A 20,426-nucleotide genomic window follows, 5' to 3' on the forward strand; every position below is an offset into this window, starting at 1 on the left:
TTGCTGGGGTCTCTCTGGGTTTGCTGGGGTCTCTCTGGGTTTACTGGGGTCTCTCTGGGTTTGCTGGGGTCTCTCTGGGGGTCTCTCTGGGTTTACTGGGGTCTCTCTGGGTTTGCTTTACCTTCTGCTTTCGTCACCCCCAGACAGCCCATCAGCTCCTGCACGGAGATGGATTTGTCGTTGTTCACGTCGCAATACTCGACAAACTTCTTCACACATTTTTTGGGTTTTGACTTTTTCCGAAGGAACCTCTTGAAGGGCTTCATCTCCTTCTTGCCGATGTCCCCGCTGGAGTTTTTGTCCAGTAGCTTGAAGTACCAGTGGACCACTCGCTCCTCCAGCGTGTGGCTGGGGTCGGGCTCGGAAAGCCTGGAAGAGCACGCGAGGTCATCAGACACCTGCCCTTGACCGTCGCCGGAGGCACAGGGCGCGCTCCGACGCTCCCAGAAGGCGGCCCCGCACGTCCCTGCTACGGTGCTGGCGCCCAACCCTGTGTGGGTTCGCCATCCACGGAGCAATTTTTAAAAATAATTTAAAGAAAGGAATTTAGCAAGAACATTTTAAGTTGGTTTCAAAATTATAAATGGCACAATGAACTCCGTGTGCTTATTACACACTTGGTGTTGACCGAGTCTCTAAGGCCCGAAGCCTCCCTGCCCTGGGTTCCACGCTCCTCGGCGTGGGAGGGTCAGCCGGCCTAGCCGCGGCCCCCAGCAAACCCTCGGACCCCGAGGTTCCTGACTCCTCTAAGTGGGAGTCACTGGCATTCTGTCCCATCCTACAGAGCGGCTGGAAGAAGAAAATAAAAATACATCTAGACTCTTTCCCTTGGATTAAAAAAAAAAAGTTTGGTATTGGATATAAATAACTAAAATCTCTCCTAGAAGCTCTGCTTTGAGTCCAATCTTGGAAAATGTCCCAGATGGTAAAACGTGCCTCCTCACCCAGCGGACGATGGAGAAGAACGCGTGTGGACACCCGCGGGCCCTCTCTCCGCCGGCGTCCTGCCCCGAGGAGCTCGTGTTCCCCCGACTGTGAAACCCGCGCAGGTATCAGGCATTCGAAGGCCACCGAGTACCTCCAGCCTTCGGAGGAGCTTCTCACACAGTGACTCACTGACTGTTCTCAAGCCCAGCTCCTCAGAGTAGAGCAAGCTTTCCCAGAGTGTGTCAGCTGGAGAGGTAGGCCTTTTTATTTCTTTATTTTATTTTTTGCTTTATTAAGCTTAATTTACTGCTTGATTGTGACATTTTCTGTTAGCATGGCCTTTTCCCTCTTCTTGAGTCTTACTCTTAAGAAGAGAGGCAGAGAGAGCCTTGGGCTGAGGAGACCAGGACACTTCAGATCATCAGAAGAGCCAGGACGGTCAAGGCTCTGCAGGCAGGAGTGGGGAGGAAGGCCAGTGTGCGAAGGAAATAGGAAGATTCTTCCTCAGAAAAAGCCTTTTAGAAGAGAGGGATGGGCTCACTAATCCTCAGGGGGTCCAGTGCAGGGAGCTGCAGGACAGAAGACTTCGGGGACCCTACAGGAGCTCGACTCAAAACCCCAGACCCACACCTGCAGAACACCTGCACGCTTTCAGAGAGAACCGGCCCAAGTTTCAGGAGTCACCCTCTGAGCCACGTCTGTGTAAATAATGCCACTGATTGTGCCCTTGAATTCCAGGATGGTAAGTAGTACGTTATATGGGTTTTTCTACCATAAATGCGTAGCATGTTGAAAACTTGAAATCAGACACTTCAATTCCAAGTATTAAAATCTACTCGATAACTGGAAAATGCAGCTCCAAGGCTTGACGCCAGCAGAGTGAGGGTCCCTGCCTTCTGTTCCTGTCCCGCCTGCCACCGCCTGAGGGGACCGCTGGGAACCCCAGGTTCCAGCTCTTCCCATGGTGACACAGCCCTTGGCGGTGTAACTGCATTCCAGGGAAAGCTGCCGGACCAACCACCTCCAGACCCACGGAGCGGGAGGACGTGTTGGGAGAGGACTCGCTTCCCAGAGCCCTGCCGGGTCCGGAGAAGCTGACCAGCCTCGGGTGCCTAACGGCCACACCGGCATCCGGCTTTCCGGCACCTGGGGCTTCCTCGCAGCTCCCGCTCCACTGCCGAGCATGCCCTACCTGCCGGAGGAGGAGGGGTCGGAGACCGCGTGGACCATGTCGGTGGACAGCGCGTCCAAAATGCTCGTCAGGAACTCATTCTTTTTGGCACCAGGACAACCTAAAGAGAAAGTACAGACATGTTTTTCCCCCATATTTCACAATACCCACAGAGTAAAAGTCTTTCTCCGCAACAATAACAAAAAGAAACCAGGGAAGATTGGGGAACTGTGCGGGCGCAGCCCATCGAGCGCAGGTGGAAGGTCACTGTGCACACTGCCACACGTGTGTTGACCTGGAGTGCGATTTTTTCAAAGATTTATGTATTTATTTGAGAGAGCGTGTGAGTGAGCGTAGGCATGTGAGGGGCAGCGGGGCTGAGCGAGGGGGACGGAGGCCTCCAGCAGACCCCCGCCGAGAGCAGAGCCCGACGGACCGTGATCCCACCGCCCGGGAGATCATGACCTGAGCCAGAACCAGGGGTCAGATGCTCGACCCGCAGAGCCCCCAGGCCCCTGTTCTGGATCGTGATGATCGTAAATGACAGGCTCTAACGCTCATCACACCCCTGCGCGAGGCGAAGACATTCGCGGGCGTTCACCCCGTCCTGGGGACGCCCCAGGGGTCCTCTGTGACCAGTCTGGGTCACAGCCGAGGTCCCTGGCTTGGCATCAAAGGCGTCCTGAGGTCACCCTGCGGGAGGTCGGGGCCCAGAGACCTGCCCTGACTCACAACGCCTGTTTACGCGGCTCACCCCCCAACACCCCTCACCTGCCAGACCCCCCGTGCCGGCAGCCCCTCCCCCCCCCACAGGCCCCACACGGGCCCCCGCTGGGGCAGTGCCCCCCTCCCCCGCTTCAGGAGGAGGAGGAGGGAGGGCAGCAGGGCTGTCTTCTCGGGCCGCGGGAGGACAGGGCCTGCGCGGGACGGTGGTGCTGGGCTCCGGGGGATGGTCACTCGGACACCGGCCAGCTCTGTGGTCACCTACACTCTGCTTTTGTCTGTGTCCTGCTGGTGCTTGACTTTCTGGCGTGACTGTGCAAGCACTTGCCGGCCGCCGGTGGCGGGCATCTATTTAGGTTGGTTCCCCCTTCATCAAGTACACAAGCCAGGGACAGCTGTGAGCGCTCCAGGGAGGGACAGCAGGGGGACAGCTGGAGAGGCGGCTTCTACTCCGGGGGAAACGCTCACCCTTGGGAGGACGCGACTTTTCAAGAAAAAACATGGTCTACGTAGCTCTTCCCCTGGGAGGCTGCGGGCGAGTCACACCTGACCCGGACCCGGGCACCCCTGCGCCGCCCGCACTCCGGCTGGGAGAGGACGCCGGCCTCCTTGGAGGGCTGGGGCAGCGACTCTGTGACCAGCAGGACTGGCGGCTTCTAGAAAGGAGAGGACAGGCAGACGGGCTCCCTGCCCAGGAGCATGGTGGGGGGTGCACGACAGACCGTCCCCATCCCTGTCCCGGGTGCCCGCAGGGCCTGGTCCCCAGGCCCCCCACAGCCTGTTAGCCTTGAGACAGCCGTGGAGGGCTGGGTGGGGGGTGAGGAAGACCCCGGGGGTCTGGGAAACCCCCGGCTGTTGAATGTCGCTCACGGGAGCAGCTCTAAGAAAGCCGGCGTGAGCGCCTGCGTGGGGGGCATGACCTCGGCGGGGACACACCCAGCTCTGTGCTTGCTGCTGATTTAACCACATCCCGCAAACGGAGAGAAGCAGCACGCGGTCTCTAACCGGAAATGACCTTGTGACCTTTGCTCAGGGTGACTGCGTGTCCTTGACCGGCCCGAAACGGGACTCAGGGCGTGTGGAAACGTTAGAATCCTTCGATGCACAAGAAGTTGACATAAAAGCTGAATTTGCTTCTAAGCCAAGAACTATTAGCCCAGTCCTGCTAAAGATCCTTCTACGGCTCCACGGAACAGCCTGCCTCACTCCGATCTCCCGCAGGCGAGGCCGGTGTTCTGCCGCTCAGAGGAGCTGTGGTCCCCGAAAGACACTCCTCCTTCTTACATGCAAAGACACTGAACTTCCTTTTAAATAAAGAAAATAAACCACAACGGAGTTTGTCTGGAAGACAGAGCCGCCTCCCCCGCGAGGCCTTCCTCGACGCACATGCCCCTCCCGGCCCGGCGGCTCGGGTGCAGGGCTGTGGTGCACAGGGGTCCGCTCGTCGGGGTTCTGACCACGCCACGGTGGCAGCTGCACAGATGCTTGCTGAGACCCCAGCCGAGGAGCTGGGCCCACGGTAGCAGCCACAGGAGACGGAGCGCGCATCCCGAGTCCTGGCCTGACCTGGGCGGACCACGGGGTCGTGATCTACCCTGGACTCCAGGAGCCCCCCCTCCTGCACCTGCTGCTCACAGGACCGTGCCAGGGACGCAGGGTGTGGGGGCCGCGTCCGAATCAGGGAGGAAGGTGGGGCTTGGGGGGCACAGTCCCACAGTCGCCGCAGGGTCAGGGTTTCCGGGAGCTGCAGTGTTGGCCAGTGGCGAGGGGGTGGGAGGCAGCGGGGGGCGGGGCCGGGCCTCAGCCCCTGCCGCCCAGTCCTGTGTGACAATGTGCTGCTTGTCCCTGCCGCGCAGGGCCTGTAGCTCAAAGCTATTTCTGAGACAAAACGGCAAATGAAAACGTAAAGCTAGAAGAAATCAGAAGGAAAAAGTTCAGAGCCCTTTGAGGGAGTTTTTACCACATGGAAGTGACAGAAATACAGGAAAGGAAACATCACCGAGGCGCGGGCGCAGCCTCAAAACCGGATGGAAGCAGTGACGGGCCTGGGGCAGAAGGGGCTGCCCCCAGCCACGCGCTTCTCCCTCATCCCCCGTCTCTGCGCTCCCGGGCCGCTGCTCCGGCTGCAGACAGGCCCTCTCGGGGGCCTGCAGATCTGCGTGTGTCCTGGAGCCCTGGGGCCTCGTGGGGCCACGCACCGACAGGACAGACGCCCCACAACAGGCAGGACCCTCAGCCACGACTCGTCTCCTCCTCTCCCTGCGCAGCTGCCCCAGGGCGGCTCCACGGCCCCCCACAGCTTATGTTGTTAAAACACAGGCCTCAGGCTCGGCGGGAACACAGCACTGTTCATGCAGGTCTGCCGTCCACACACGGTGCTCTCCAGCCCAGTGCGGACTGGCCCTCGGAAGCCTCGGACCGGAGGCACCACGCGTGGGTGGCCCCCAGGAGCTTGGGGACGGCGAGTGTCCGGCTGCTGTCTCGAGCAGATGCTCACAGGGCCCAGAGACACCTGTGCAGGGACAGAGGAAACCACGCTGCCTCCAAAGCTGCAGGCGAAATTATTACGTCAGTTTAGTTAAAACCCATGGCAAAACCAAACCAGCAGCTTAGCCTCAAGATGCTGTGATCCCATTAATCTGCAGAATCCAAGGAACACCCTTGGTGACCGATTAGACATCCAGGAAAAGTCCTAATCCTGGTCTGGAGCTGCAGTGCAGACATTTGAGCGTCCACGGTCACCGACCCCGGTCTCCACCGTGGCCACATAACCAGGCTGCGGACAGGCTTGAGCAGCTCACCCTGCACACCGCGGGCTCTCCGGAGCCTGGTGGAGACTGTGTCCCTTACAATCATCTGACCGGCGGTCTTTCAAGATAAATGTGTTCCTCACTTTCTATAAAATGTCCTTATTTTTAAAAACAGAAGCTTTTTGTCTAGAAATTATGGTATCTTTTTTCCTTCAAACCGACATCAGTGCACCTTTGGGACTTCTCCACGGCAAGCAGGGGTGTGGGTTCGCCCTTGAAGCCCACCCGGGGTTGGGGGGGGACGCAGGCCCCCACCCTGCGGCCACAGAAGGAAGTGACGGTCCAAGCTCAGGTCTTAGCGCACCCGTGAGGGGCCGAGGTGAGGGAGTCAGGGGGTGGGGTCCCCACCCCCAAGGAACACGTCCTCAGTGAGCCTTTTGCAAGGCCCACGCCGACTCGGTGTCCAGAGCCCACACTGGAGATTACCAGGAAGGCCCACTGGCACGTACGAGCCTTCAGGAAAAAGCAGGCTTGCGACTGGGCGCCGACGGGTGATAACACACACCAGGAGTCAGCACTGGACATTAGAGGGTGTGGCTGTGGGGGCTCTGCGGGTCCCAGCCTGCCCCGTCACAGAAATCCTTGGTCTTTGACTTTAATTCCCTCGTGGTTAGGTCATCTGAGTCTGCGACGTGCGCTGGGAATTTGGAGCCGTTGGTAAGTGAGTTATGAATATCTATCTTAAAGACAAGTGTTTGCTTCCCAAACCTTCCTACATTGCTGGGGGGCAGCAGCCTGTCCCCGTGCACTCAGTCACTCTCTGCTAACCCTATTCGGTGCCACGTGCCGGCTTGAGTCGTCTCAAGGAGCGCATCAAACCAGGTGTGGGCGAGCACACACGGGGCTCTTGGTGGCCGGAGGAAGGAGCACAGACTTCCACTGTCTTCCCTCCAGGGGACGGTCCCGCCGCCTGCGCTCCACAGGACAAGCCCCAACGCTCCAGTGTCTGGTACATATTTTCAAAGTATTAGGATTATCTTCACTGTCCTTTGCAGGCTTTCCTGGTTGAAGCCACGCTATTCTCTCTCTCAGCGTCACTCGGAACAAAACCACTAGTTCCAGCTGAATCTTTCCTGACCACAACATTGTCGATGTTCCCAAACTGACAACAGCGTTTTTTAGGTAGAGTGTTTTTAAGACCACTAAAATAAGTAACTGTCGAATGTTTACTCTCAAAGCCTCCAAACCCCTACGGACGTCAGGAAGCCGTTCTCACCCTTTGGCCCCATGACCTGTCATCACACAACGAGCCCCTCAGCCCCAGTGACAAAACCTCGGACGGAAGAGCACGTCTTCGATCACAGATACGGCAACTGAGAAGGAGACGCCCAGAGTCGAGGAGCCAAGGTGCAGCCAGAACGAACTCCAGCCACACGCCTGTGGCTCGAGGCCTTCAGAGGTCGTGGTCCTTTGTGACCAAGCGTCCTGCGCGTCCACAGGAAACGAAGTGGACACTCGGCCGTGGGCATAAGCATCGCTTCCTGGTCCTGAATCTGACAACTCGCTGCGACGCCCTCCACGGACGGACCGCCCTCGCTGGCTGGCATTTCTAAGGCTGTTTCTGAAGTATTTCTGGGGATAAGATCACCTTCCTCTAGGAGCTAAGCCACACTCATCGCCATAAACGTAGCTGTGAATCAGAAAGGGCCTGAGGTCTGCCGCGACCGCTGCACACCCGGAGGTAAGGACGCGGCAGCCGCGGGCGGGAGCTCACGGGCCGCAAGCCATGGTTAGAGAGAGTCCCTGTGACCCAGCCAGCGCCATCAAACCCAACGCCCTCTGGGTGAAGAGGGACGTGTCCTTCTGTGGCTCCACAACCAGGCAGAGACCGGGCCAGGACGGGGTGACCCAGGGTGTGGGACGGGGCCTCCCCTGTCCCCCGACTGACCGCCCGGCGTCCTCCCGGTCCCGGGCTGGAGGAAAGCAGGGAGCAGCCCGCTCCAGGCTCGGCGACAGGACAGACGCGCGCTCCGGGGACGGACGTTCAGGCACAGGCTCCCTGCTCCCCGCTGTCCCGGCAGATGTAGTCAAGGGGCGCTCCGTCCTTACAGAGACGGCTTCTCGCAGACGACGGGCTCACTTCTCTCCCTTCCAGTACTTCGCTCTACAGCGCTATGCGTCATTTAAGAAGGACTCAGGGCTTGGGAACAGGACGACCACCGAACCATTTTCAGCTGCAAACCTGGGCACATCCCCCCTTCACTGTCATAACAAATAAATCCCCAATGTCCGACGTGCTCGTGAGCCTCCCGCTACAGCACCCATGCCCGTGCCCAGAGTGCCGATGGGCTTCCGAGTCATTGAACAGTTAACGAACGTCCGGCGACAGAGGACCCCGCGGCCTGTGATGCCACGGGATGCCCGAGCTGGGCTGTGTGGGGGTGAGGACAGGCGCAGCCCCAGACTCTGTCCTTCTCATGGCTTCCCGGGTGCGGCCGTGTCAGGGGCAGGTTGGGGGCCCCGACTGCGGACCAAGCAGGAGACGGGCAGCCTGCCGGCAGCCCGAGCTCCGTCCCTCGAGTCCTGCCACCGGAGTGAGGAGCAGGTCGTCCCTGACCTTGCCCCCCTCTCTGCGTGGGACCCCCCATGCTCTTCAGCTCCTGAGCCACTGGCCCCAGTTCCTGGAATCCCACCCAGACCCAGGCGCTGAAGCTGCCAGGCTACTTACTGACCCGGGAGTGGAGCTCACGGCCGCGGAGCGCCCCACGGCCCTGCTATCCCGGCATGCAGGGACACGAGAGTCTGTTCCGCGGGACTCGGCGTCGGTGCCACGCTCGCCGTGCGCAGCTCTTCCCCGGGACGGTAGGTCTCTGCGTGGGGTTCATGTCATGGCGCCTAGATGACCACCCCTGGGCTCCGGAGGGCCACGGCTCTGAGGATAAAGGGGCTCAGGGAGTTGCCACCAAGGGGTGGGTGGGCAGCCCCCGCCTTCCACGGGCTGTCGTCCTGGGGACGGGCGTATCGGCTCTGGGGGCAGCGGGGTCCTCAGCGCCCAGCCCCCAAGCCACAGGAACATCCGCAAGTAGAGCGCCACGGCCCCCACCCATCAATACAGCAGAGCCCCTTCTGTAAAACCACAATAAGGTCACGTTCCAGTGCTGCTCGCAAACCCGCTGAGAGCCGCGCACATGTTTTAAAGAGGTGAGAGAAACCAGAGGTGGGCCGCCCATGGGCCCGGGACTCCAGGAGGGCAGAGCACAGCCCGAGATGGTGCGGCTCTGACAGGCCATGCGGGGGACGCTCCCTTGCACTCAGGCCTGCAGCCTCAGGAAGCCACCCCCACTTCCAGAACGAGGGCAGAGGCGGCGCGCCGGGAGTTCTGCTGACACCCACGGAGAACGTCCCGGTCCCCGTGGCCGTCCACCTGCCCGCGTCGTCTCTGCCCACCTGTGAGGCACGGTGGCCCCATGCCCTGAGCCCACGCTGAGCCAAGGGACAGACGTGCTCTCCACGAACCCCACGGAGCCCCGAGATGGGGGGGCAGCACCCTCCTTCCCGGTGCCAAAGGAGCAGCAGGCTTCGGCAGCACCGGCCGGCCGGCGCCAGGCTCCAGACCCCCGCAGCCCGCAGACCCCCGCTGGAGCCGCTGCCCCCCCACCCCCCACGCGAAAGTTCTCCCCGACCCGACTCGCGGGCAGCACTGATCCCCGAACACACTCCTGCCCCCCGGCCCAGGCTGCTGGCTTTGCCCGGCCACCCTCTGTCCCCTCCCGCAGAGGGTCACTCCGCCTTCCTGGAGAGGATTCGCCCCTGCTCGCTTCCACGCCAGCGGCAGGGCCCTCCTGCTTCTGGGCTAATTCTCAAGCTATAACTCAATCTATCACATTTGGTTTTCCCCTTAACAGAGTCCAAGCCCATGGGACAAGGGCCCTGAGTCCACATCGTTGGGACCCCCGAGGCGGCTCCTCAGAGCACCGGTGCCACAGACGGCTCAGCCAAGGACCTGCCTCTGGGGTTCGTCTTCCCCCATTTCTGAGATGTGTGGTTTGTCCCCAGAAATGAAGACGCGGATCAAACCCTCTAGGGCCCGTGCAATACGGATTCCGAAGCTTTCAGATATCAAAAGATTTCTGATGTGCGCATTCCTCAACGTCCGAGTGATTATCTGAACCCAGCACGCGTCCCGGAGCCCGTTTCCCGCCTCGCTACACCCTCTGATTCCCACAGAGAACAGATGCACAAGGGAAAACTCTCCAAAGACGGCAAATGACATCCTTCTGATGTGTTCTCCAGCGGGCGGGGGGACGTGGACCGGCCGGCTTGCTCCGCAGCGTGCGCAAAGGGAGAGAGTCCCTTGGGGTTCGGGGCGGCCTCTGTTCTGAGGGGCGGCTGGGACTGAGGAAGAGGCCCCTCCAGGGTTCACATGGGGCCACTTTTTCTCATTTCCAACAACAATAAGGTGACCGCCGCTCAGGTGACGGAGGTCAATGGGTCGTCACTTGGGGTCAGGGTCTTAAGTCAGCGGATAGAGTCGGTGTCTGGTGAGGTCTGTGGGGGACACCCCGGACCCAGCCTTCAGCTTCTCATTTTCCAAAAACCTCCGCAATGGCACGAATGAAGAAGGACACGGATGCTTCGGGCACCAAACGTGGAAGCGCACAAAAGCGAGGCTGGGAAATCCGGTCTTGGGCAGACGGCTAAGGCGGCTTGTAGGAGCTGATGCAGCGAAGGCAGCCCCGCCGCGGGGACGCACTGCTTGTGCGGGAGGTCACTCCTCGCGAGCCTGAGTCGCTGTTGACCGACTCAAACAGCCGTTCACCAACCAGCGGCCCCGAGACCTCCGATCCACTCAGGGATTCTGACGGCGATGTGCGAAGGTTCTGGAACGATCATTTCACGCCGTATTTAGGAAGCATGCGTCCGGAGATGCGAGAGGGGGTGGAGTTCATTCACAATCGCCACGACTCCCAGCGATCTCTATCTGCATCTGCAGCGCGAAGCCGTGTGGGTCGTGGTCAGAGAGCAGCTCTGCCCTGGGCTCTGCCGTCTTGCGCGTCACCCACCCTGCTGCAGTCGCTGGAAATCCTGTCGTCCGAAGGAACAGATCTAATGGTACGATGTGATATGGAAACCAAACAAGGAACCCGCACAGTTTCTGTATTCCCTGAACACAAGCTCTTCCTAGACAGTCTGAGGCAGAATGTGAACCCCCATTTCTATGTGTGCCTCACTGGCCGAGGGGCTCATGCTGCTCCCCGAACACGGTGCACTCACCGCCTGGCTCAGCTCTTTCCATTTTTAACAAAGTCGCTCAACGCTGCTCTTCCCCAGGAATGCTTCCTGCCTCGTACAGCAGACGCAACCTCTCTGCCCCAAACTCCCGACGTCCACAGCAGCCGTCTGCCTACCGGGACTGAGCTGGGCGCCAAGTGCTTCTGGCCTTCCCAGTGCACAGGGCAGTCTCGCAAGGACAGTTTTGTGCCCAGTTTGGAAAATCAAGCTACGTGGGTTTAGGATACTCTCTACCCCACACACCTCTGACCAGGAGGGGCTCTTGGAGGAAAGGCTGTGCTAGACATGAAGAGGAACGTCTGCTGACACAGAGCCTGTCCAGATGCCGGAGTCGGAGGACCCCGAGCAACGAGGTTTTTGTGCAGACTCGGCAGGTGGGGCACGGACTCACGGCACGCCCTGTTTCCCAAAGCCCACCGCCACCGAGTCAGCTGCCGGCTTCGAGCAAATGACTGCGCTTTGAAAAAGGGTCATTGCTGCGCGGGTCAGTATCACGGACGCGGGAAACACTGTGCTTCAGGAGGGAGGGCTTTGGAAAGCACCACGTCAAGCGGCGGAACGCAGGAAAGCAGCCCCTGCCTGATGCACCCCTCTGCCTGTCCCGGCCCTGCGCACACAAGGAGTGGCCCAGGGAGCAGAGTGTCCACTCACCAGAAGGGCTGAGTAATCACCTCCGCTTCCTGAGGACTCTCAGGGTTCCCGGAGCTGCAGCACCCTGAGTCTTACAGGCAAAAGGTGATGTGCCCCAGCAGGAGCTCCCGCTTCCAGAAACTGGCTGAGTGACTTGAGTATCGTAGTCCCAGCGGCGTTACAGTTTCCCGGGCCACAGACATGGATCTAACCGGCAGGAAGATCAGGCACTGACACCCCTGAAGACCCTTGCACAGAAGGTGCCTGAGAACAGGGGTGCCTCTGCACCCTGACTTCCGGAGTCTGGACAACGAGTGAGGTCGCAGGCTGTGCACTCAGCACCTGCCAGCCCGACCACCTGGTCCCAGGAAAGATGGTGCAGACACGCTCCCCCACGCCCCACCAAGGCTGACGGAGGAGACCTTCGGGGACTCTGCTCCCTGGGTCCAGAGACCTGCCCCTCAGTGATGGGCCCGCTTCCCCCAGAACCCCCACTGCACCAGGTTGGGACGCTAGCGCTCTGCCCCTTCCAGTGATCTGAAAGCCCTGGGGTGGCCTGGAGGGGCACCGTCCCAGCGGGCAGGCCACGCAGGACAGTGCGGACAGAGGGACCGAGAGCTCGGCGGGCGTTTACAGAGCACAGACAGCACCAGTCAACGGGATCCCACCGCCCGTCCAGCTTGAAGCTTGCAGGTCTGCCGGAGAACCTTCGGGAAGCCCGACCAGATAAGCAAACATGGTGAGGAGGTGAGGCTTACAGAAAGGATAACTTACATCAGATCCACGCTGCGGGTTTCACATTTTCAGACTTAACACTGTTTCTCTGAATTACACATCAAGTCATTTCTCAATATTGAAACTGCAAGTGTATATTGTGTCCCCGCAGATTTCTGCCGCTGGCCTGCAGACGGCCACGAACTGTGGCTGCGTGCAGAAGCAGGACCAGCTTCGTTCTGGAACGGGGTGCTTCCACTCGGTGTCCCGGTGTTTATTTGTGCTCAGGGTGCATCAGTTGAAGGCAGAACTGTTTCTTACAATCCAATATTTTTGTTTGGGAGGCAGCCACAGAAGGGCGAACTCTTCTCCCCCGAGGGTAACTAGATTTTATTGTTCTGTTTCTAAGAACTTTTGTAGGCACTTTGTTTTCCCAATACAACGGCGCCAGAGGTAGAACAGGCCGCGGGCACGCTCCCCTGGTGGCTGCGCAGGAGGCCCCGGGGAGGGAGGAGGCGGTCACAGCCACCTCCTGGATGGTGTATCGTAGTCCCAGGATGCCCCTCGCTGCCGTCCCCTCGGACAAAGACCACAGCCCTTGAGCCAGAGCCCCCCGTGAACCTTCGCGGCGACAGGCGCCCCCATCGGCTGGGTGGGAATCCACCTTAACCCGACTCCTTGTCCAATCCCACAGAATGACGACCAGCATCAGCTGACCCCGGGCTTCGCAGTAAGACACGCGTCTCCCTCCTCAACACTCTGCCCACGGACGGCAGCACAGCTGGCTGCATCAGGGAAGCTGTCGTCCCCGGGACTCCTCGGCAGTCTCCTTCTGTACCCGCCATCTTTACTCTTTTAGAATGTGAGAAAGTCGGCGGATGGAGGCGGGAGCTCTTGGCAAGACCGTGCCAATGGACGTGGTTTGGAACGAAGGTGTCTGGGAGCACCCGCGTCCACTGCTGGCCGGGGGAGCCTCGCTCAGCCTTCCTGGGTCCACGGCCCGTATTGCAGGACGAGCCAAGTTCAAATGGAGGAGGACATCAGGACCGAGAAAATGGAAAGCTACAGGAGGCCGGTGGGAGCGAGAGTCAGGTTAATACACAGAAGACACTTCTGGTGTGGGTGCAGCCACGCACCGGAGTCCAGAGCCGAAATGAAGAGGGACAGTCCACCAGAAGGTCTACCTGACTCAGACGCTACGGAGAGAAAATGCCACTTGCTGATACCGAACCCGAAGAGAATCCTGTCCTATGGCGAACATGTGAGCCGCGCCATGAGGTTGGCCGCAGCCCTGCCCACACCCTGACCAACGACACGGCTCCCGCAGGGCGTGGCCCCTGCACCTGCAGCCCCAAATCCTACCGAACCTACTAGAGGACACTCGGCTGATCATACACTCACCTCACTGCTTGCCCAAAGTTCCCGGGCAAAAAGCTGAAGATCGGTGTCTGTTTCTCTCCTGCATGTTTGCTATGTCTTCTCAGAATTTGATAAATACGGTTCACCTCCCAACGTGGGGGCCTGGAACGCATCTTTTCTCTGAAGTTGGTAGATGAGGAACTGTTTGCTTTGAGAATCACATCAATTAGGAGTCTAACCATAACACACTGGGTAGAAGAATGTCCCTCACTCACAGAGGTGGCCAGCCAAGGTTCTCCAAAGGCCGCCCGGGGCCCACCCAAGCACACAGAACAGGGGGATCGAGATCACGCGTCTCTAGGGCTGTGTTTCCAGCCTAAAAGGGTCTGTGAGCAGGTGTCGCCAAAGGTGTCTTTCAGCCATTACTACAAGTCCCAGTGAGGACGCCGATTTGGCCTGGAGCCCCCCCAGGGAACTGCCCACAACGGCCGAGAGACACACGTGTAGGTAACAGAACGAGGTCGGCGGCTACGTGAGTGCTAACCAGACACCAGTAAAGGCTAATGTTTCGTTTTAGAACGACTGACCCATAGCCCTTCTTCACGGGCAATAATTAGAAAGTCGGGACCATTGCCTTTTATGGCCCCAAACGGTGTAGACTGGTGTAGAAAGTCGCAGCCAACAAAGACGAAACCCAAGTGGCCACAGGCACGTTTGTGCGAAGGTTACAGCCAAGCCCTATAAAATGTGTCTATTCTGGTTCTTAACAGAATGCACATAAAAATGCAGCTGTGTCCCAGACGTCCCTGGGCCACTTCGAGTAACCCGAGCCGTGCGGAAATCTCCCACACGTGGCCGATTCTTTCTGAAGATAGAAAAGCAGAGGCAAAATAAGAATTCGGATATTTTTTCTTTTTAAGATTTTTTTCTTTATTTGAGAGGGAGAGAGAGCACAAGCAGGGGGAGTAGCAGAGGGAGAAGCCGGCTCCCCACTGAGCAGGGAGCCTGATGCGGGACTTGATCTCAGAACCCCAGCATCATGATCTGGGCCAGTCATGGAGCCCCACACGGCAGGATGGTCGTGGCCAGCCTGGCACCAGCCTCCGAGCCCCAGCGAGACAAGGCAGGCCTGAGTGACTGACCTGGCTTGTCTCATCCACACGTGAGGGCATTCTCCCTCCAGAACTCGGCTTCTATCGCTGAGCAGCGCAAGCAGTGCAACTCTGGGCTGCGACGGGCTTCCTCTCCTGTGCTCAGATCTCGTCTCTGGTCAGCTGTTGGATGATTTCTCCAACGACCAACGTCGCAGACTGTTGATTTTTACCATTCTCAGTGAGGAGCTCTGGTCTCAACAAAGCCCACAGACTACGAAAGCCAGAGCGATGTCTTCACTCCAGCATCCAAGAGGGCCTGGACAGGCTGTTACATGTGTAAACACAGAACTCACTCCCTGCTCAGAGGGCTGCTTGCCTTCTGCGCTGAGAAAACCCAGAGCTTGTGTGTCTGCATTCCCTGTGCCCACGAGCTGGCGTCCCCGACCAGGGAGCTGCAGGGGGTGGGCCGCTGCACCTTGCGTTGGGGTGGGGGCTTGTCACACGGGTCACCATCGCCTGCCCCAGGGCCCACGGCCACGGAGGCCTCAGCTCTTGGCCCGCCTTTGCTGGATGTACTCCCTCAACACTCACAAGGAAAGGGAGCTTCCTGGGAGGGGGCCATGGAACCAAGTGGCAAACTTAGGGCCAGCTCATTGCTTCCTACACCTTGAGTCTGTGCCATTTACTTGTAAGAGGTAAAGAAGAAAGAGCAGGAAAAATATAACCACAAACACAAATGCCATGATGAAAGGAAACCACAATCCCTATAATACAGACGAGAGCAGGACTCTGATTCAAGAGGCACCCCACATTGGCTGGGTGACCTTGCACAAGTCACCTGACCTCCCTGGATCTGAAGGTCCTCCCCTCAGAGCAGAGCCTGGATTGTGCTATCATCCCATAACCTCTGCTGGGTGGAACCCGAATGGGCATGAGGAAAGGTGGGTCTCCAAGACCATCCTTCCAAATAAGCCAGAGCTAAGGCTAGATCGCAGCTCATGCAAGGACACTTAGCGTTCTGCGTGGCCTGGGAGTCCCAGGTATCTTGCTATCTCTAGCAGCAAACCCTACACAGGAGCCCCAGTGAAGCAAAGCAGGAGGACTGGGGGGAAAATTCAAATCATTTGCATTGATTTTGGTAAACTGAGCTTCATTCACATTGGACATAAAATAGGTGTTTGTAGGAGTTGTGGTGGTGGTGATAGTGATGGTGCTGATGATGGTGTTCATGAGGGTGATGGTGGTGACAATGACAATGATGACGGTGGTGATGATGGTGATGGTGATGGTAGTGATGGTGATGGTGATGGTGTGATGATGATGATGATGATGGTGATGGTGGTGATGGTGATGATGATGGTGGTGATGGTGATGATGGTGGTGATGGTGGTGATGGTGATGATGATGATGATGATGGTGGTGGTGGTGGTGGTGATGGTGGTGATGATGGTGGTGATGGTGATGATGGTGGTGATGGTGGTGATGGTGATGATGATGATGGTGATGGTGTGATGATGATGATGATGATGATGGTTATGGTGATGATGGTGATGAAGGTGATGGTGATGGTGGTGATGGTGATGGTGGTGATGGTGATAATGATGATGATGGTGGTGGTGGTGGTGATGGTGATGGTGATGATGATGATGATGGTGATGATGGTGGTGATGGTGATGGTTATGGTGAAGGTCGTTGCGGTGGTGATGATGGTGGTGATGATGGTGATGATGATGATGATGATGGTGGTCATGGTGATGATGGTGGTGATGGTGATGATGATGATGGTGATGGTGTGATGATGATGATGATGATGATGGTTATGGTGATGATGGTGATGAAGGTGATGGTGATGGTGATGGTGATGGTGGTGATGGTGATAATGATGATGATGGTGGTGGTGGTGATGGTGATGGTGAAGGTCGTTGTGGTGGTGGTGATGGTGGTGATGATGGTGATGATGATGATGATGGTGGTGGTGGTTATGGGGTGATGGTGATGGTGATGGTCGTTATGGTGATGATGGTGGTGATGGTGATGGTGGTGGTGATGATGGTGATGGTAATGATGATGGTGGTGTTTGGTGATGTTGATAGTGATGATGGTAATGGTGATGGTGACGATGGTCATGATGGTGATGGTAATGGTGATGGTGGTGGTAATGGTGGTGATGGTGATGGTATGGTGGTGGTGATGATGGTGATGGTGGTGATGGTGATGAGGGGGAAATCATGGCACATATATGTGTTCCAATCTGTGGGACAACAACTTTATTATAGTTTTATTTTGATTTCTTTAATAATGAATCACAGAAGGCATTCACTGCCACCCACCTAGTGCCATATCACAGAGCATCTCGTTCCAGTAAGATTCTTGTAAATATGTATGTTTGTGTGAGTGTATGTATGTCGCTCTGACTGGCTGCACGCGAGTGAGGCTCAGTGCTCACGAGTCACTGTGCTGAGGTCCTCGTGCTACAGATTCAGGTACTCCATGACACTGTGCTCATCTACAAAGCACAGACTCATGTGGCCTATTCTCACAGGCCGTTGTGACGACTGCGTGAATGAACACGGGTGCAGTGTCTGCGCGGACGTCCTCCCAGTTCTCAGCCGACCTCCACGAGCATGAGTGCTGCTCAGCTCCTGGTACCCTTGCTCCTCTGTCTTAGGTGCCTCTGACTCACCAGCCACAACCCTGTCAGTGATTTTTTTTTAATAAAAAATTAATTCTGCAAAACTCGTCCAGGATACTGTCCAAATTCCTTAATAGGGCCTGATCTGAATCTTGCCAAACCTCCAGCCTGTTTCTCCTTTTAGAGTATCACATGGTGACCTCGGTTTGCTTCACAAATCCCGCTTGTCTGGCTTTGTGTGCTTAAGGAATTCTATAGGAATGCCCCAGTTGGAAGAGCCAGCAGATCATGAAAGGGCTCATTTAATCCGTATTCATTTATGCAAAAATTGAGCTCAGTCACTGTCCAGATGCACACGCTGTGAAAATGAAAACCTTGCCTCTAGAGAAGGGCTTCCAAAAAGATGGCTCTTCCCAGGGTTTGCTAAGGCTGGCTGCCTGCACACTCCTTCTTGCACAGAACCCGAGCGGTTCCTGCTTCCTGGACTTGTCCTGTGCTCAGAGGGGAGGGAAGCGCTCTCATGAGCCCTGGAATAACGGCCTTCCACATCCGACTTCCCTCTTTATGGACCACATGTCCCAGGTGCAACAGCATCTGCTTCCCCCATAAGACATTTTATATGCAGCTGCTCCTCGAGAAGGAGACCGTGCAGAGGTGTTGACGTCAGAAACATGACCATAAAGCGGAAAGGACTTGCAGTTGATAGTGGGAACACAAGGACTGCCGTCATAGCTCTACTCTGGCTCGACTCCCTTGTGACAGTGTAACCAGCTCCGTTCTACCGAGTTGAGGTAAAGTGGTCAGAAGCCAGGCATAAGTCGACTCTAGGCCTGGTGCATTCTGGGAAAACAGCATGTGCCAGAAGAGTTGGTTCACTTCACAATAAAGAGTGATGTTGATAAATGACAAGAAAAAGAGCGGAGGGTCACCGGGAACAGGGATATGCACAGGAATCTACTTGTCTGACACCTATTTTATTCCTCCCTTTGCCTCAAAAATAATTTCTCCATTAGAGAAATTACAAATGTGGTTATTCCCTTGCATCTGAATAAGCAAATTTACCCCATATAAATAACAAGTGGTTATTACAAATATTGACTTCAACAGGACTTCTGAGTGCCCATCAAAGGATGCTACCAAGAGTTGTCTTTTATAGCAGAAGATGCATGTTTTTCTGGAGATTAAAAAAAAAATCAGAAATCTAGGACTTCCTGAATTTAAGGAGTCTCTGATGACAATGCCATTCTGGGTCGGATCCTGAGATGTCCGGCTCTGAGCAGAGAGAGGTGCCTCATTTCCCTGCTGGAAACAGGGCATCACACGCTGCAAAGATGTTCCTTAATTTAAAAAGCAAAAGTGCAGAGAAAAGGCAGGATGAGAACCCAGTTTTAAAACTCGTCTGCGGGAACCACTCTCAAAAGAAGCGTCTCCGGCATTTCTAGAAGTTACCTAACAACCAAGGGACAGTCCATTTATCCTTTCCTGTCAGAGGGAGAAACCATTGATTTTTCTGAAAAGTTGTTCTTGATTTGACAAGTCAGGAGAGAGCTAAGAATAAAATTAAATCATCATGTCAGGGAAAACATTCTTCCACGGCCTGCTGTTATTCATTACAAAAGAGGTTTTGAAAGTTTCCTACCCTCGCTGGCCATCGGGGAGTGTCCAAGTAGCCTGACACAGGGCTTATGTATCTGAGGACTGTGGTCTCGGTTTGTCCACTGAAATTCTTAAAGAATTAAGTTATCAGGAAGAATGTAGCTCCATTTCTACCATCAGCCATGCCATTTTCATTAGTTGGGCCTGAATTCTAAAAGTAATCACCCTGTGTGCTGGCTAATCTCCAGCTTTGACCGGATTCTGCCTGTGTCCATTCCCTTCGCGACGGCTCAGAGAGAAGCGATTTTTCACTCTGACCCCCCAGCCCTGTTCCGTGTCAGCGCCACGACGCTCCCCCGAGAGTCCTGACTCCAGCAGTACTACTCGGGCAAGGGCAAAGTGTTCCTGACCTTGGCCCAGAACCTGGAACAGAGCTTTTAAGGAGGATTCCATGACATTTTCAGGCATTAAGGGGAAATTTTATCATGCATCAACTTATCTCCTTAATTTTCCTAATTGTGTATAATGTTGCTGTCTTGTTTAAGAGCATTGGTCGGGGAACCATAAAACTGAGATCTTGGCTCCCAGAGTTTAGAGACTTTGGCCTAAGTGTCTCTGTGTCCCCAGACTCCAGCCCGGGGCCATCTGCACAACAGGATTGCCACCCACAAACATTGCTCACAAAGCTAGCAAAGAAAGGAATTCTCAGTTATAACAACAATATAAAACAGAGAAGGCCCAGCATCGTTTTGGGGCTCTGACTGTTCTGGGTTTAAAAACAGGAGAACCAGGAGGATGCGGAGAAGAGCGTGGAAGACGTGGCGAAGGACCTTGTGGGAGACAGCTGAGTCGACGGCGCCCACATGGCTTCCCTGCTGAAGAGGGACGGACAGGAGCCCACGGCAGCCCCTTTGTTCCAGGCCCGCATGCCTGGCGCCCCTGAACCCGGCCTCGCCGAGCCCACAGCCCGTCTAGGAAGCGAGACTTATGGGAAGAATGATCAGGACGCACTCAGGAAGGGGGAGTGGGGCCGAGCCCTGGTGGCCGGCCGTTCCCACGACGGGACTCAAGATGCAGAGCACGGAATATTCCGGCTGCAGCTGCGGTACCAGGATTCTCCAGCCGCGGCCGATGCCGGGTCTTACCGTGGACGGGTCATGGGGATGGCCTGGCGGCAGACACGGGTACTGAGACCCCCCCGGGCCCGTGTCACGTCCCATGGCGCGTCAGAGCAGCTCTGTGATCAGGTCCTGGCAGAGGCCAGATAAATCTGACGAGCTACGAGGGATGCCAATGTTAATAAAAGTGAGTCGTAAGCCAGTTAAAACGGATTTGTTTTTTCCAGGGTACCCTACACTTGGAAGGTATTTAAAGTGGTTGTTTGGGACAAAACTGCTTATCATAGGACAGCAGTAGAATTTAAACTACTTAATGGTGTTTGAGAACAGAGTGTGCTCCCCACCCCCTCCAGCTGTCTCTGAAACAGAGCTCACGCCGTGAGTCAACCCGGCGGACGCTGTCCCGTGACGAGTGCGCAT

General features: G+C 56.6%; 1 protein-coding gene across 2 annotated transcripts in view; it reads right to left on the reverse strand.

Moving 5' to 3' along the window:
- SMOC2 (SPARC related modular calcium binding 2) overlaps positions 1-20,426 on the reverse strand; it is a 143,086-nt gene that overhangs the window by 7,719 nt on the left and 114,941 nt on the right. For both annotated transcript variants that reach the window (XM_082730437.1, XM_082730436.1), the window contains exons 10-11: positions 2,120-2,219; positions 122-369 (exon numbers count right to left, since the gene is read on the reverse strand). In XM_082730437.1, coding sequence (XP_082586563.1) covers positions 122-369; positions 2,120-2,219 — 348 coding nt within the window. The remainder of the gene's footprint in view (positions 1-121; positions 370-2,119; positions 2,220-20,426) is intronic.

The sequence above is a fragment of the Mustela nivalis genome (assembly GCF_964662115.1).
Source record: "Mustela nivalis genome assembly, chromosome: 5".
NCBI classification, from domain to species: domain Eukaryota; kingdom Metazoa; phylum Chordata; class Mammalia; order Carnivora; family Mustelidae; genus Mustela; species Mustela nivalis.